Here is a 16,088-nt window from a genome sequence, read left to right on the forward strand (position 1 = left end):
TTTGTCCCAGGTGTGTAATAGACACTTTTTTGCTGTGTTTTCTTAAGTCTATTTGTGAATAATGACGCACTGCAACTGCGCTGTCTTGGCCAGGCGTTACCACTGAACCGGCGACTTCCCATTCTGAATGAGTCATACTGCTTCAGGGCATTAGCACAGCTGGTGATTCAGCTACAGACATTAGGCCCGGCAGTTAAAATGGCATCATTTGCTTACTTCTGAACAAACAAACAAAAAAAAAAAATGTCGACTTGGATCTTTGAGAGACGTGTGCAGGGCTTAAACCTCATTGAAATACATGGACAATGTAAATGTCAACCCTAGAGTGTTACTGTAGGGTATGACTCCTCATCTGTATGTGACAGATAACACTCTGTACATTATTTCTTTTTTCCTTCTTGTATTCACTTATTTTAATTCTCTTACTTTTTTATAATTCTGTAAGTAACATGCATATAGTATATTGTGTATTTCCTGTTATATAGTATGTATGGTGTTGAGTGTCTGTGCACTGCTGCTGCAACTGTGAAATTTCCCAGTTTGGGATTAATGAAGCATCTATCTTACTCTTAAGTAGTAAACAAATGTAAACCATTGACTGTACTGTGGACAAACCCATCGTGATGTCACCCATTGAATGAAACCTGAAGTGGGCGCAGCCCGCAGTCGCCATGTTGGATGAACTTTACTCCGCCCACACTCAAATATTCCACATAAAGACGTTGGGCGTTGAGACCCGCCCACCCAACACTCCGTTACCTGTTAGCTCAGGCTATCGCCTGTCACTCAAAGCAGGACCACCCTTTATTATGCAGCATTTCAAACCTCAGTACAAAAAAAAAAAAAAAAAACACCAGTTAGAAAAAAATCCATCCCCCGTACAGTTGTCATGAATAGTGAACTACTGAGACCAATGTCGTTTTTTGCAACAGGCTGTAAACATGTTTAACAATGCTGTAAAGTTGGGCTTTTTAACATGGGAGTCTATGGGGATTTGCTCCCTTTTGGAATTCATCATTCCACTTGATGAATTGCAATTTTTTGCACTTTCACACTGGCTTCTTCGCTCCAACCTGACAGTTGCCACTTAATGTAAACATGTATTTTGACCATAGAATGTACGAAGATGGAACTGTTCATCAAAAGCCAGTAGAGCGCCCCCTGGTGACTGGCTGCAGTATAGGTTATAAGCTCCGACAACCCTTCCATGTTAGTAGATGGGACTTGGGCCAAACTAAAATACACATCTTTTTTTTTTTTCTCCAAGGATGTTTTTTTGTTACTTGAGGCAGTTCATATAACATTGATGCATGTTCAACTGTCGTTTTTTTGGCTTAGTTTCATTTTAGAAAGGATGCGAAATAAAGATGACTATCAAAAAAATTTTTTAAAAATAGGTACAGGTTCATGCAGAGGTGGTCCTATAGCAGACCCCATTTGTCCTGATCCTCTTGGCTGGGTGAAACCACATGCTTCTAAACCTCATTGTGGGGCAATTTAAAATGTGTGTGGAAGTTACCAAACATGTTTCTTTGCCCTATAAATTTTTAATTAGCCTGTGGATTCATTGAAAGCTAAGGACAGCCCTGTCTGTGGAACCATCTCCTAGCTGACATCCCAAACATGAACTCTCTCTATTATTATTATTATTATAATAATTTTTCAGGCTAAAACTCGACTGTGACTCACCCCGTGGAGGGAGTCATGATGCAGCCGCCGCGATCCGCCGTCACTCTGCAGCCGCACCCCCTCTCCGGCGTGTCGTGGTTCATCCCGAAGTTGTGTCCAAGTTCGTGGGCCAGAGTAACCGCGGCGCCCAGAGGATTGTCTGAGTGATCCTACAACAGCGGAATATCGATCTTAGAAGCTGAACGTACCATTTACACCTCCCCAAATTCACTTGACGACCTGATTACTTTACAGTTTCAGATTTGTCTCTGTGTACTTCTATGCAAGACATGACGCTAGGAGCAACGTCCCATAATAAAATTTGCTCACAGTTCTGCTGCGGTGGCAACACAATAGCTAATTATGAACAGACAATCCAGATTAAACACACAAAGGAAAATAGCAAAAATAATAACAATAAAAAAAATAAATAATGCCAAGCCAAATTGCTGTTCCCCAGAGGACCCACTGGAGAAACATTACTCAAAACAAGTGAGTGTAATTGCACATTGGCGAGATTAAAAAAAACACAGCTCTGTTGGATCTGTGCTTATCAGAGCGTTTCCTCTGCGCGATGTGGCTCTGAAATGAAAAACAAAGGCAGACTGCGGGGCTGTCACCTTCAGCTCGCTCGGCAAACTCTGACAGAGCCAGATGTGCTGCCTCATCCTCACAAATGAAGACGTCCTCAGAACAAAACTAGCGACTGCGTCAGTAGACGGAGGAGAACTCTAAGGAAGAGGAGCAGGAGGAGGAGGAGGAGAAGTGCTCGAAAATTCGGCAGAGATAACAGAATTTTAACGACAAGAGAGCATCGGAGTAAAGATGAAGCCACAGCGGCTTGCCGAGAGAAGGCTGCTGTTGGCTGAGGATTTTCTTGCAAGGTGTGTAAAACACGAACAAATGAAGAGGCCGGATAAATAATGTAGAGGCAGCAGCTATCAGCTCCTCGCGGATGCAGAGCTGTGCACCGGAGCACCTCGCCTCTGGAGTCCTCCGTCACCGTGCATTATTCAGCAGCCCCGCGCAAGTCAAGCTCAGACTGATGAACTGCTCTGCTGGGGGCTTGGGAAAATAATGGTCAGCTGTCAGCTCCTGCAATCCAACAGCCTGAATTCATGCAAAAAAAAAAAAAAAAAAAAAAACTTTCTGGAGCTTTCCGGAGCACTCGATGCCACTGTTAGTGTTACGTTTCCCCGCGCCAGTCAACATTTGTGTAACATTCAGGTAAATAGCAGAGAGCGCAGATGTACTTCCTAGAAAAGTAACAATGAGACCTAAAGGGAGAGTTTAGCTTTAGTTCAAAGTCCATGATTTGCCCAGCAGCAGAGTCTGCGGTTGGAGATTAATACCCCTCGTCTGTAACCTGAAGTACATTCGTGTGTATAGGTCTACCATAATTACACAGTTTCTCCTTTACCATCTGGGAGGATGAGAGCGAAGAACCATCTGGGGACAAGCTGCGAATGTTACCAGCGAGCGCGGGCCGTAGACAGAGTCAGTTCGGAGCCAGCGAGCTATAAATTGACTTGCATGACTGTGCACACTGTGCATGGCTTTCACATTCGGGGCGTTCTTGAATTCGCTCGTTTGTAGCACCTCATTAGGATGCGAAGTTTTCCACCCGTGCAATCAATACGCACTTTGATTCGTCAGAACAAAGCGGAGGTTAGGATGTGCGCCCTTCACTCTGCCTTTCTGGAGAAAAGACAAGTTATCATCGGCTCTAGAACCCGTCGTCCACCGCCTCCGCAGGAGACTACGCATCTCAGAGTTTTGCCTGACAGGATGGAGTCCAAAGAGCGAAGCACAGGGAGAGGTAAGAAAGGTTAAAAGAAGTCTGGCTCCTCTCCTAGAACACAACACACAACAAACATTTATTCGTCTCCAGGGTTTGACTGGAAGCAGACGTACCATGACAATTCCTCCCGACTGCTCCGCCGTGCACATGCTCATGATGGGGGCCATGCCGATGGTGGTGCCTTGGAAATACACCCCGCTGGAAACAGAAACATGCACGTTACCATGTCGTAAGGAATCACCTCGTGTTTGAAGGGCCGTCTGCCGGCTGATGCAAATGGTAGCGGTAGCAGCTGGTAAGCATTTCAAAGATGGCGTCATTTTAAGATTTCACACACTTTCTCGTTTCAGACCGGATGGCCTGGTGTTTAAAATGATGCTTTATTAGCGTCTCATGAGGAACCTCTCTGCCGTGCAGAGGGCTGGGGCTCATTCAGGAGGTTCTACGAATGTTTTACACGCCCGAAATTTAAACTGACTCCGGTCAGAGAAAAATCAAGCGTGCATCAGCTAGGATACACCGATCAGGTCTAACATTATGACCACCTTCCTAATATTGTGGAGGTCTTCCTTGTGTCTCAGAGAGTGGACATGGGCCTCCTTAGGGGGGGTCTTATGGGTTGAGGGGAGGGGCCTCTGTAGGTCATCCCGAAGATCTTGATCAGGTTGGGATCTAATGAATTTGGAGACCAGGTTAGGGCAGGTTTTTTGTGTGTACATCCATCATTGGAAGAACATTGAACACAAGATGGGCAACGATATTCTATTGTCCTGTCAGTGGTCATAATCTTATGCTTGATTGGTGTATATCCACCCAGTTAATACCAGCCCTTCTACAAGACGTCGTATTTAAAGTTTAGGAACAGTTGCACTACATCCGATCTACAGTACCTGATCAGCTGGGCGTTGTCATGCGGCCTCTGAGGCAACAGCTTGACCTTCCTCCAGTCCAGGAACTCGTGCAACGTGGTGAAGGGGTCCTGAGTGACGGGACATTTGTCCACATCGCTCCACACCTCCAAGCCCACCAGGGCCACGCGGATATTCAGAGCCCTGTAGAACTGAGAGTCGAAGGGGAGGAGATGGAGTCACGGATGGAGAGGTGAGGTTTTCTACCCACTAACCCACAAAAACGGCTACTTACTGTAAAAAAACAACAGGGCTCTGAACCAAGTCTTAAACATTTATCGGGGTAGCACTTTCCCGTCTGAATAAATCATCTTTCGCTTGCGTTTTATTAGACTCCCACCCGCTGCTCCGCTGGCGTCGTTACAGCATTGCTCAGCCGAGTTATGGAATTGATCATCCGTTCCTAATCCAATCAGGCCGTGCTCGCGAGTCGGTTAATTCTCGCCGAGCTTGACGTGACCTCTAATAAATCAGATTCCGACACCGCGTTGCCTCTTTTGATTCAATTGTTACCTTGTCCACGTAATTTGCGATCTCAGCCAGACGCTGCTTGACCTTCTCCATGTCCTTCCCTTGCTTCTGAAACTACACAGAGGAAAGCAAGGAGAGGAAGAGAGGTGATCTTGAATGTTTATTATCATCAAAGACGGTTGGAGTGACATGTTAACATTGCTCTAGGTCTTGCCGCTGCCGCAGAGAGCAGCTCAGAGGAGAGTAGGCTTAACCTTGACCTTCTCGTCTAACTATAACAAGCGTTTATTCATTATTCTCTGTGGACTCAAAGCATGTGATGTTGACCTATATGTATCACCCCGGCGAAGAAGAGTTCATTATCCCTCCTTAAGATCTTCAGTCTAAGATCTGAGATTATTCAGATCGTACAGAAGGGAAAAGTCTCATTTGTGAGTCAAATGGTCAAATGATGTGGACCCTTCGGGGGTGAAAACGAGGCGATGGTGAAACCATCTTAGCTACGTCTCGGGCGGGGGGTGACAAGTGATTCCTGAGGAGGAAGGTGAAGCAGCCGAGATCGTGTTACCTCTCTGTTGTCGGCCACGATGATGAGCTCCACGTACTTGGTTGTGGTCTGGGCGTGGCGTTTGTGCTGGAAGTGAGCGAAAGGTAAGAGGATGCGAGAAAGAGAAGGAACAGCGAGTGGGAAGGATGAGGTGATAAATGAAGAGGAAGGAAGGTGAGAGCAGAGAGAGAACAGAGCCGTCATTAGGGAGGGAGCACTTAACCGCTGCTTTCTGGAAAGTGCGGCCTGAATCGGTGCGGCTTTTCACCTGAGCTGCGCTCGCAACAAAAGGGCCCCAAAAATGAGAATCAGCAGAAAAGCAATCAGCCGCTCTTCACGCCGGACACCGACGAGAGCCGCTGAGGTCACGCTCTGATAACGCTCCACGGGAAACTGCTTATTAGGTAATAAATCATTGTTTTGGGACAATGCCGCCTGCGCTACGGGCACATCGGATCACTTCGTATGAATTATTAAAAATATAACATTTTCATTTTTTTTAAACGACACAAAAAAGGAGGTTAAACTGCGTGCTAGATAGAATTGGAAGATAATGGCCAGTAATAATAAGCAATTATACAAATGATGCAATTAAAAAGGCTGCGCCAATGCTGGCGACTGTACTAGGCATAGCATGTTTATTTTATTTTTTTTTAGATAAAATGCATGCTGACATTATTTTTGTTTTCCAGTTTACTGTAGCGTGGCGCATGCCAATGTTTCCTAATTAGTGCTGGACACAGTGCACAGCTGAAACTGATGAGAATGTCATAGTTTTTAGTCATTAACCAAAATACTGTAATCAACATAGTTTCTATTACCCAAATATCCCGCTGCAATATCGGTACATGTCCTGATTTCTACTGTCATTGTGTACACTGGAACATGGTCTGTTTTAATTGAATTCATCCATAATATCTTGCACAGATGTTCACAATCTGCGCTTGCTTCTTCTGCACTTCTGGTTGGACGCTAAGTGCTGTTTCGTTGCCTTGTGCTTGCTCATGCGTAATGTCAATAAAGTTGAATCTAATCTAAAATAAGAGACGAACAAAAATTTTGACCTAACCCTGGATAGTTCAAAGCAAACCGATTGACGTGAATTAAGTATATGTATAAATAAATAAAGCATGCAAATATATGCAGTATGTTGCCCTCATCCTACTCATTTGTAGTTTCACCTGCACACGCGAACATGCCTGCACCAAGACTCGCTCTTTCCACCCACTCGCTCACAGATCCTATACCGTCCTGCTGGCTAAGGGTTCTGCTTTCACGCCGTGGCCCTCTTTCAACCTGAGCCTCTTTATCCGTGGCCTGGCAGCCTGGATCCTCTCCCTGCTCTTATCTGCCTCCTCCATAGATAAGCCAAGGATGGGCAAGAGTGCTCTAAATGCACCCTACAGTGATTACCAGGAGGCCCCTGGAGAGGAGGCGCGCACACACACACACACATGACCGTGTGTTTAATTAGCCGAGCGAAGAGCATTCCTGTTGGTGGATGGGATCCAGTGAGTTACAGCTACGGGAGTGAATTTGCAACACATCATTTGTTGGTTTCTGAATCCAGCCCCAGTAGATTTATAAAACAAACCTCCATTAAACATTGTAAATATTTAACCAAATGACTCAACACGATCAAATCATTAATCATTGTTGTTCAAGAGTTTCTGCTTAATTAAGAAAATGAAACTGGCTCAGGTATCAATTAAAAGAAAAAAATGAATCTAATGGGAATGTTGGAAGACAGAGATTAAAGGTCTGGACTTTGCATCGCTGCCTTCAACCCGGCTGAATGTCACGTGTGCACGTTGTGTTAAGGTTCGACCTCTTGGACGGTTTTTACATTTTTTTTCCTTCCGCTCATGCTGACGGATGATGTTCAGATCCAGTCGTATCTCTGCACCCTGCTCCACCCCATCTCTTCATGCAAGGTCACTCTGCCAACATGCCTCTTTATCTTCAGACCCTCAAGCCGGGCACGCCGAAGCCTATCAAAGCAGCAGCACAGAACTGGCTGCCAACGTGTAACATGCTAAGGAGAGCTTCCCTGCCTCCCACCAAGCACAGCAAATCAGACTTTATATATATATATATATATTTATATACATGTATAGCTTTTCTTTGCCACTGTCGAGATGTCTCACTCCTCCGTTTATGGAAATATATTTTACTTCTTCTTTTCTCACATCTTTCGCCACGTTTGGAGGGTATGACACAGGGTATTATGACTCTAAAAAAACAATTCAGAGGACCTGTTACTTAATTAAATGCATTGTCGCAATACAAAAAAACCCAAAATTTATTGAAATAGATTAAACTTAATATTATGTGCAGTCTAAATTGATATTTCTATGTCACTTAGCAGGTTCTGGTGACTTAACAAAAGCACACTTCAAAGTGAGTACAATTTAATTTATGAACAACTGAATACTGGCATATTTGGGAACATTCTCAGTTGTGTTATGACTCACGGTGGACTAGGCTAAGTTGTCCATCTTTACTGATTCATAATTAAAACTACTGTTGATTGTAGAAGAATAGACAATTCCTGTAACTCAATATAGTCGGTTGGTTGAAAGTAATTTCATGAGAAGTTGTCGGAACTGAAAAAGGCTAATGGGAATTGTTGCATTGATTTTCTTTTTTTAGAGTGTACTGTATGCACGGGTGTGAATCATGACTATGGCCCTTTCCTGCCGTCTTTTGATCTCTCCATTCCTGTCATATAGGAACCTCTGCGTTGTGCTTTGAAGGAGTTGCTCGTTTGCGCTGAACCTCTGAACACTTGAGACAACCGCTGCGGCTGAAGCCAGCACTGTAATCATCTACAGAAATCAAATGGTACAATAAAACATCAGGGAAGAAAATACCCTGTGAAGGGCTGCATAAATAAAATCCAATAATGGGAAGTAACATTTTTATTTTTTATTTTTTTTGGGGGGGGGCCAGGATATGTCTGGCCCGTGTCCTAAATTGATCTCAACATGCTTTTAAAGAAATGATTCCAAAATTAAAAAGTCTGTTTTAAACTAAACGTAAAAAAAATCCCCTCGCATTTATAGTCCATCACGATTATACGACGTTAGTTTAGCTTTCAGTCCTCGCACATCTGTTTCAACTTTTACACCATCTACAGTGTATTTGTTTGTGGTGGTCGGGTAAATCAGCCATGTTTGTACACTCCTGCCTATCGTCATGAGAAAGATAAGGATCATCTTTAAAGTCAAATCCTCGTCAAGGCTTGAGGCGCCTGGTGCCACGCGTGGCCCATACGATTCATCTGTGCGCTCAGTGGCCTAGGCAAGGGAGTGTGCGTGGAGTGGAGTGGGGTGGGGTGGGGATACTTAGAGCCAATCCGTTTCATTCTGGATGGACAGGCCCTGATGTACATGCCTGCGATCTGATCTCATGTTTAGAGCAAGAGCTGCCACTTAACAGGCAATGTACTTTCCACAGGCGTTCATCAACCCCCGCTCTCCGTACACTCCAGAGCACTAATGGACGCCGTTAGATCAGATGGATGGAACGAGTGAATAATTCAGGGAGAAAAAAATATACAGCGGGCCACTTACCAATATCTACATTACAGATGATCACGGAAAAGAGGGCTGGGGTTTTATATTCTGTGCCGTTGGATTCTGAATACGGGCTGGTTGACCAGCTGGTGCTACGTTAAAGCATATGATATTTGAATTACCGTCACTTTCAGTGGTTTGCTCTATTGACAAATCTCAAAGTGTGACTGAACACTGCGAAGTTATGCTTTTGTCTGGAGGACCTTCGTGACATCTCAAGGATATAACCTTTTGCGTTTTCTCCTGGAGGCCAAGGGAAGCCATGCTTCCTCTCTCTCTCTCTTTTTTTGTTTTTTTTCAGACTTTAGCTGACATTAAATAAAAACACTCTTCTTAACGGTTTCGGCAGTTCTCTGTTGTGTAACTTTGTCTCTTCCTTATTCCTCTTCTCTAATTACTGAGAATTTTACGACGTGCAGAACAGAGCCCCTCTAAACGATACTTGGCCAAATATGGTATTGCATGGTTGTCTGAAGGGAAGCCGGGCACAGTTGGCGTCACCTGTGATTGACCAGCACTGTGTCAAGGGAAGCCATTCGTCCATTGGCTTCCCTTGGACTCATCATCAAGCCATCAAGGAAATAATGGGGGATTAGAAAGTTTGTGTTGACATTTCGTTAGCAGAATTAGCTAGCGCAGTGATGGAGGATTTGAAGTATTTAGTAAAAATAAGTAAAAAGGTTATTTAAGTCAAGTCAAGAGGATAATGCGTGTGTGTGTGTGAATTAGGGAAGGCATGAGAAAGGGCGTCTGTCGTGTTCAAGTGTTAGATAACAAACACGTGTAAGTCCCGGTAAAAGGAAACTGGGCGCTCTAAGAGCTAGCTTATTCCATTAGGTGAAATAGTGACACACATGCTCTTTTATGCTGTCCCATCTTTTAAGTCATTTTGCTTTCAGCAATAAATTGAAAAAGAAAGATGGCACGAAACAAGGGGTGGGAGAGATGACAAGTGACATCAGTCCAAGTACACTGGTTAACCATGACATTATGACCACCTTCCTAATATTATGTGGGTCTCCCTCGTGCCTCCAAACCAGTTGTGACTCACCAAGGAACGAATGCGGGGCTTTTGAGGGAGTCCTGTGGTATCTGGTGACTGACCAAGGAGTCCCAGGTCCAAAGAGTTTCCCAGCAGAACGCAGAATTGGTCGCGTTATTTACTTCTCCTGTCAGTGGTTTCCATATTGTGGCATCATTTTTAAACCCCCGTTCCTATTTTTATGCCTTTACGGTCATAAATAATAAAAGTGTTTGCGATGGATCCAGCATTGAGGGAGAACGCTATATCCAGCTACTGCCAAACAGCTGCAATGTAATCAAACGGCGAGACAAAGATAAGCGTGTCTAACGCGCAGCAGAAGCCTCGCTCATTGAGAAGTCTTGCCATGAAACCTTGTGGGATGTTACTTGTTAGTTAAACAGACCCATTCGGAAAAGAGAGTAGTAAGGTTGCAGAGCCGGGGCACAGAGAGCTAATCTTACTGAAATCTAAAAGATTGGTTTGTGTGTGTGGATCGGAATGGCTCAGATCAGAAGCAGTTGATACAGGACGCTATAGGCTCGGTTTTATGGCTTTGTACATGTAGCTGCTGTACAAATGGGTGAAAACAGTCCTGCCCGGGCACCGTGGCCGGTAGACCATGTCATGTTTGCAGTGACCAGTTGTTCCTGGATGACAGCAAAAATTTTGCAGACCCGGTTGAATTGTTATCAATCAATACTGGACTGATTTGAAACATCCCTTTTCACCATTTACACCATAGGAGGTCCGTGACCCCTAAGGGGTCAGCAGCACCAAAATCTTTGGTTGATTCGACATTTTTTATATATATATATTTTTATATTTCCTTCTCAAGCACCCTACTGTTGCACATGTTTGAATAAAAAAAATGAATATTTGAACCTGTATTATTTGAATAAGTTACTAAATGGAAAAATGATAATAATGTATATTTATAAATAGTACTAGGCTGAGATTAATATATACTATAGTAGGACACATAAGTCTAGCCATCAGTTTGGGGCTCCTTGGCCTGAAAAACGTTGAAGACCCCTGATTTATACCCTAAAAGATTGGAAATAGCACCAGAATTGAGGAACTGTAATCACAACTTCATATGTAACCCCCATTTCTCTTCTTTCTAATCTTGATTTTGCAGTGAAAGCATAAAAGACATGAAAGATGAAATCTCCCACAAAACATTTCTTTTTAGTTTCATTGTAAATAAAGACTCTTTACATGATGCTGTAGGTAAAATGTAGACATCTTACCCTGGTGCTGAAGGCCCTGAACGGACTGCTGTCTTCGGGTACACTGGGATAGGATATGTTGAAACCATGGCCACAGCTGCCAGGAGTAAAATTGAGGTGTTCAGCGGAGTAGATCCAGTGAGTCCCATTAGAGTGATCAGCACACGGTTCCAGTACATATGATCTCCCTCCAAAAGATATAAAACCTCTGCGGAAAGAGGAAGAGGTTCTCAAGGGAATGAAGTGTAGTTTATGAGTCTTAAAACAAAACAACAAAAAAATGAAAATAATTAGGTACGCAGCGAGAGCCGAACATGTGGATTTAGCTTTGGCTGAATGAAAAGGAAGGTCCATCATTTGTTTTGAGCATGCCCATCACCCATGGCAACCAAACCGGATTTTCCCAGTGATGCAGCCTTTGCTTATTCCTTAACTTTTCTCACGCGTTCTGACAGAAACCTCAGTGATTAAAACCGACGTTCTCATGGAGTTAAGAGTGGATAAAACTGTGAGATTCTCTTAAACATTGCACAATATTCACAAGAACTCCCACTAAATCACCCCCACAAGCCCGAGTGCTGCCAACCCAAACCAGGACGCTGTTTGTCTCAGAGAGTAGGTCAAGCAATGTTTAATTCGCTGTCAAAAAAAAAAAAAAAGCTCTGCTGATGTGTCCTGGTGCAATAAATTAATCTTTGGAAATAAATAAATACTAAGACAAACGGGCAAATCACTCTGCAGAGGGTGGATGTAGACTTTTGGCTGGTTGAGGAAAACATTCCTGATGGTGTCCAATGATATCACTCCAATCATTACTCCTCTTTGACATTTACAAACCAACTGCTTCCAATACTGACATTTCTCTTGTCTGAAGCCGAACAGTTCATCAAATTTTCATGGTGTCATCTTGGCTTCCTGAACATATGCAGCACAATTCACGGACTCGTGTTGTCCCAACCGGAGAAGGTTTAAGCAAACTGTTTAGCCGTAATCTAAATCATCAAAACTCAAAACTAACCCATCTCAGTGTGTCTATCGCAAGTACTCAGAGAGTGAAGGCGTAAATTTAGCTATAGACGAGACAGCTGTGACATTTGACTCATTTGAGACGTGTCAAAATGAAAACAATCCAGTCTCAAGTGTCCGCTTGGTAAAATCCTAGAGCAACTACAGCCAAGTCAATCTGCAGTTTACGCCCATCACTGTCCAGAAACTTGTGATCTCACATGAAAGGTGACTTTTTTTTAGATATGAAATCACACATTTGTGTGAAATGTTGTCAAAATTAGTATACAGACTCTTTACACATGTCCAAAAATGTGTCACAGTGACCTTTGACAACTATTTTTTTTACCTTCAGCCACAGTTATTTCCAGTAGGGAGGCACAAAAGACAGAACCAGGCTGATAACCTTGTTTATTTAGTTAATAGGTCTATGCATTCAAAGAATTTAGTTGTACCAAAGTTCTCTTCAGTAATCAAAAAATTGGATTTTAGCTGACGAAAGACACATCTGGTATTACTTCATTAATTCCACCAAGTCACCACTGCAGGGACAGCCAGGCTTTACAACAATAGCATGGCCCTGAATACACTGGAAAACAGCATCTGACATACTTACTTGATCCCAGCACACGTACTGAGGCTGACATCTGAGTTGACATGACCCTCCACCTCGCCGTGGTAGTAGCAATTTGCCTGTGGGAGCACAAATCAAAAGATTTAAAATTCAGAACAGGAAGAATTGGACGAGTGTGAAGGCAAAATACCAGCACCAGTTCCAGGTCATATCTGTGAAATATGGCCAAATTAACTATGGTGGAAGCAGACTTTGTCCAGCTGAGCAGAAGTCATTCCCACCCATCACCGCGGACTAATGGCGGCTGAAATATGAGTTCACATTTCCCAGCGCTGGCTTTGCTTTCCCAGGTACCCTCTGTCATGGACCACCTGTCAAGCTGCAGCAGGGAGGGAAAAAAGTGAGTCGGGCCGGTGTTTATTGAACGAGGCCTGGCAGCGAGAGGGCGGGGAGGAAGTGTCTGGTTTAGAGTGAAAACAGGCCTTCTGCTACAGTCAGCCTCACTCAGGTGAGGTCCAACCGGCAGCCTTTTTTGCCACCCTGTCCTGGAAAACAAGGAAATGTGAGTTTTCCACTCTACATTTAGTACCTCTAAATATAGCGTGTAGGCAGTAAATTTAAATGCCTGGCCTCCTTAAGGGTGACTACCCTCCAGTCTAGAATTTGTTGATTTTGTTCAATGTCTAAATAGGCTTCTTGCTTAATCTTGCACCACAGCACATTTTTACAGTGATTTTGTAACATTAAGGTTTCCTCACTTCTGACGCAAGCTCATTAACAAATGAGCTCGTCTGATGGTCGGTGTAAGTTTTGGTCATTTTCCATTCAGAAAAGGATATCAAAAAAACAAAAAATGGTTATTTCATTTTTATTTTAGAATTAAAAAAATAAAATAGCAATTGGAGGCATTATTCTTTATCAGGGATAAGCAATTTTTTTATTTCTATTTTCATTTTATCTTTCTAAGAATAAAAATAAAATCGTTAAAAGACAGAAACAAAAACAAACAAACAAAAAAACGGCTGTTTTGTATATTGTTTTCATATTTTTTGCAACCGGAAGTTGCCATTTTCAAAGTAAGTCACTTATGAGGGCAATGCTTTGTTTTGCAAGAGCGCCCAAATATATAACATCTATCTGTGGTTTTCCTATTCCTAAATGTCTTTGGAACCTTGAAACCTTGAAACTCTGATGGCAAAACGAGGCTAGCAGAAACCTCAGCGTAATGTTAGCTAGTAGAGTAACGTTAGTGTTAGCCAGTAGCTAACTATAGCTAACTATTCCCTGATTATAGGGATATAGGGATGGTAGTTATTTTTAGCGTTTACCTGAATCATGCGGCTCAGTTTTTCTACAGTCATGTCCTCTTCACTGAGGCTCTTTTATTGTTTCGAAAAACAACGTCCATCAACTTCTGTTACACAGCGCCGGGCGGCCGCTTACGTGCTCTTACTTTGAAAACAACAACTTCCGGTAGCACAATATTAAAAAAAAAAAAAAAAAAAAACGGGCGCTTTTTTTTCTGACTTCAATTTTATTTCAGAAAACTGAATTTCAATTTTATTTTTTTAATTTTAAAATCAAATAACCGCTACTTAGGTAGGACGTTTAAATCAAGTTATAATGAACTGCGTTTGTGAATATTTTCAGATGGAAAATGGACTGAGTGATTGGAAAATGAGAAAGAAAAACACTTAGCACCTTCCATGTTTGTGCCTCACCGATGAATTAATAGCTACAAACACCACTTTGAATTAATGCAAATGCAAGTTGTTCCGCTTCATTCTAAGTGCCCAAAAAATATAAATCTTTTCTGTTTGATAATGAGCGAGCCGAGAAGAGATATACGATGCGAGATTCGAGGAAGTCTTGAAAGCTTTGGACACTTTCTGGCCGTGTACTGAACGAGAACAATCCATTACAGGGGGAGGGGAGGGAAAGAAAAAAAAAGGTACAAAGACGGGACAGCACGTTAGATGAAATATGAAATTTTAGTTTGGTGTGGAGGAGCGGTGCTGGATTTAGTACACTGAGTTAATGCTACCACCTCATGTTTCTTTGATGAGATCATGACGGCGGTGATGCATCGATATAAGGGATATGAATAGACGATTTGTTTCTAAGGTTTCTACGGAAAGAAATGAGAGAGGAAAGCGCTTATGCATTCATATCTGTGTAGAAGATTAATAACTAATACTCGGATTATTGTGGGTGTGGAAGCCACCATTGTTTATTATGAGTGTGCATTTATTATTCCATAATAATATCGGTGGAAGTGATTCATATTCCCAATAGATAGCTTTTGTTACAGCACATGGTACTTATTTATCGCAGTGTACGTGCAATCGTGGATTTAGTGAAAACAGCCGAGAGTGTTAAAGAGATAGAGGGAAACGGAGGGAGGGTTGACTCATGCTGATGTCGCTCCCAGCAGTACCTTGCCTTTTGACACAGAACTGAACCCGCAAGATCCCTTGCCCAGATCACTATATCAGTCTCCTCCCTGCCGGCAGGACAAATAAATTAAAGGATCAGTCTCAAAAGATCTGGTTGTTTCCAGTAAAAAGATCCTCCCATGAAGAGCTGGCTGTGGTCAAGAGAGAGGAATGAGAGGAAGAATTGAGGTTCTAAAGATCTCCGTGTGTTGTAGTCCATTAATACCCTGTAGGTGCTATTTGAAACTTGTAAATGATTAGATGCAAAATGGTAATAAACACTACATAGCCTTCTGCATCTCAGAATCCACACTGCTGCAACTCCTTCATTGTCTTCATGCTCTGAAAAAGAGGCCATTATTATGAGCTGGCCAAGCCTCACCGGTGATGGTCCAGCTCTGGTTCAACAGCAATCTCAAGTGGAAAATATTGTTCATTTTATTGCGTGGGTTTGGACAATATCGAATTACATTAATCTCCTCTCTTGCGCTGTAAATCGGCTAGGCGTTCTGTGCACCGGCCTCGCAGACTGTCTATTGTTGTGCTTTCTTGTTATCAGAACAGAAATTGGACGTTTAATTGCTTTCCAAACAGCGGATGATCAAATCCCTGAAACAAGGCAAACGCTCCACATGGTTCAGCCACGTCAAACTCATTCATTACGGTAAACTTCAATTTATAAAAGCCCTCTATTCCCCCGAACCTCAAAATAGACATGTTCCATTCGTGGGATCTGTATGGATTAGTGGAAGATGTTTTCTCAAAGAGTAGTTTCCAAAGCGAAACCCAATTAATGAATATGAGCAATATTTATCACAGCAGCAAAACAAAAGCAAGAAAGAACAATA

At 42.8% G+C, this 16,088-nt stretch overlaps 1 protein-coding gene across 2 annotated transcripts in view; it reads right to left on the reverse strand.

Moving 5' to 3' along the window:
- The window catches only part of LOC125022972 (disintegrin and metalloproteinase domain-containing protein 12-like), an 80,957-nt gene that overhangs the window by 24,060 nt on the left and 40,809 nt on the right, over positions 1-16,088 (reverse strand). Inside the window, exons 1-8 of one of the 2 annotated variants that reach the window (XM_047609992.1) lie at positions 14,134-14,209; positions 12,848-12,924; positions 11,248-11,434; positions 5,417-5,482; positions 4,891-4,962; positions 4,360-4,529; positions 3,583-3,667; positions 1,690-1,838 (exon numbers count right to left, since the gene is read on the reverse strand). In XM_047609992.1, coding sequence (XP_047465948.1) covers positions 1,690-1,838; positions 3,583-3,667; positions 4,360-4,529; positions 4,891-4,962; positions 5,417-5,482; positions 11,248-11,434; positions 12,848-12,924; positions 14,134-14,166 — 839 coding nt within the window. In that variant the 5' untranslated portion in view covers positions 14,167-14,209. Of the gene's footprint in view, positions 1-1,689; positions 1,839-3,582; positions 3,668-4,359; positions 4,530-4,890; positions 4,963-5,416; positions 5,483-11,247; positions 11,435-12,847; positions 12,925-14,133; positions 14,210-16,088 lie in introns of those variants that run through there. The other variant, XM_047609991.1, reaches the window with a different exon arrangement.

This window comes from Mugil cephalus, chromosome 16, assembly GCF_022458985.1.
Source record: "Mugil cephalus isolate CIBA_MC_2020 chromosome 16, CIBA_Mcephalus_1.1, whole genome shotgun sequence".
Classification (NCBI taxonomy): domain Eukaryota; kingdom Metazoa; phylum Chordata; class Actinopteri; order Mugiliformes; family Mugilidae; genus Mugil; species Mugil cephalus.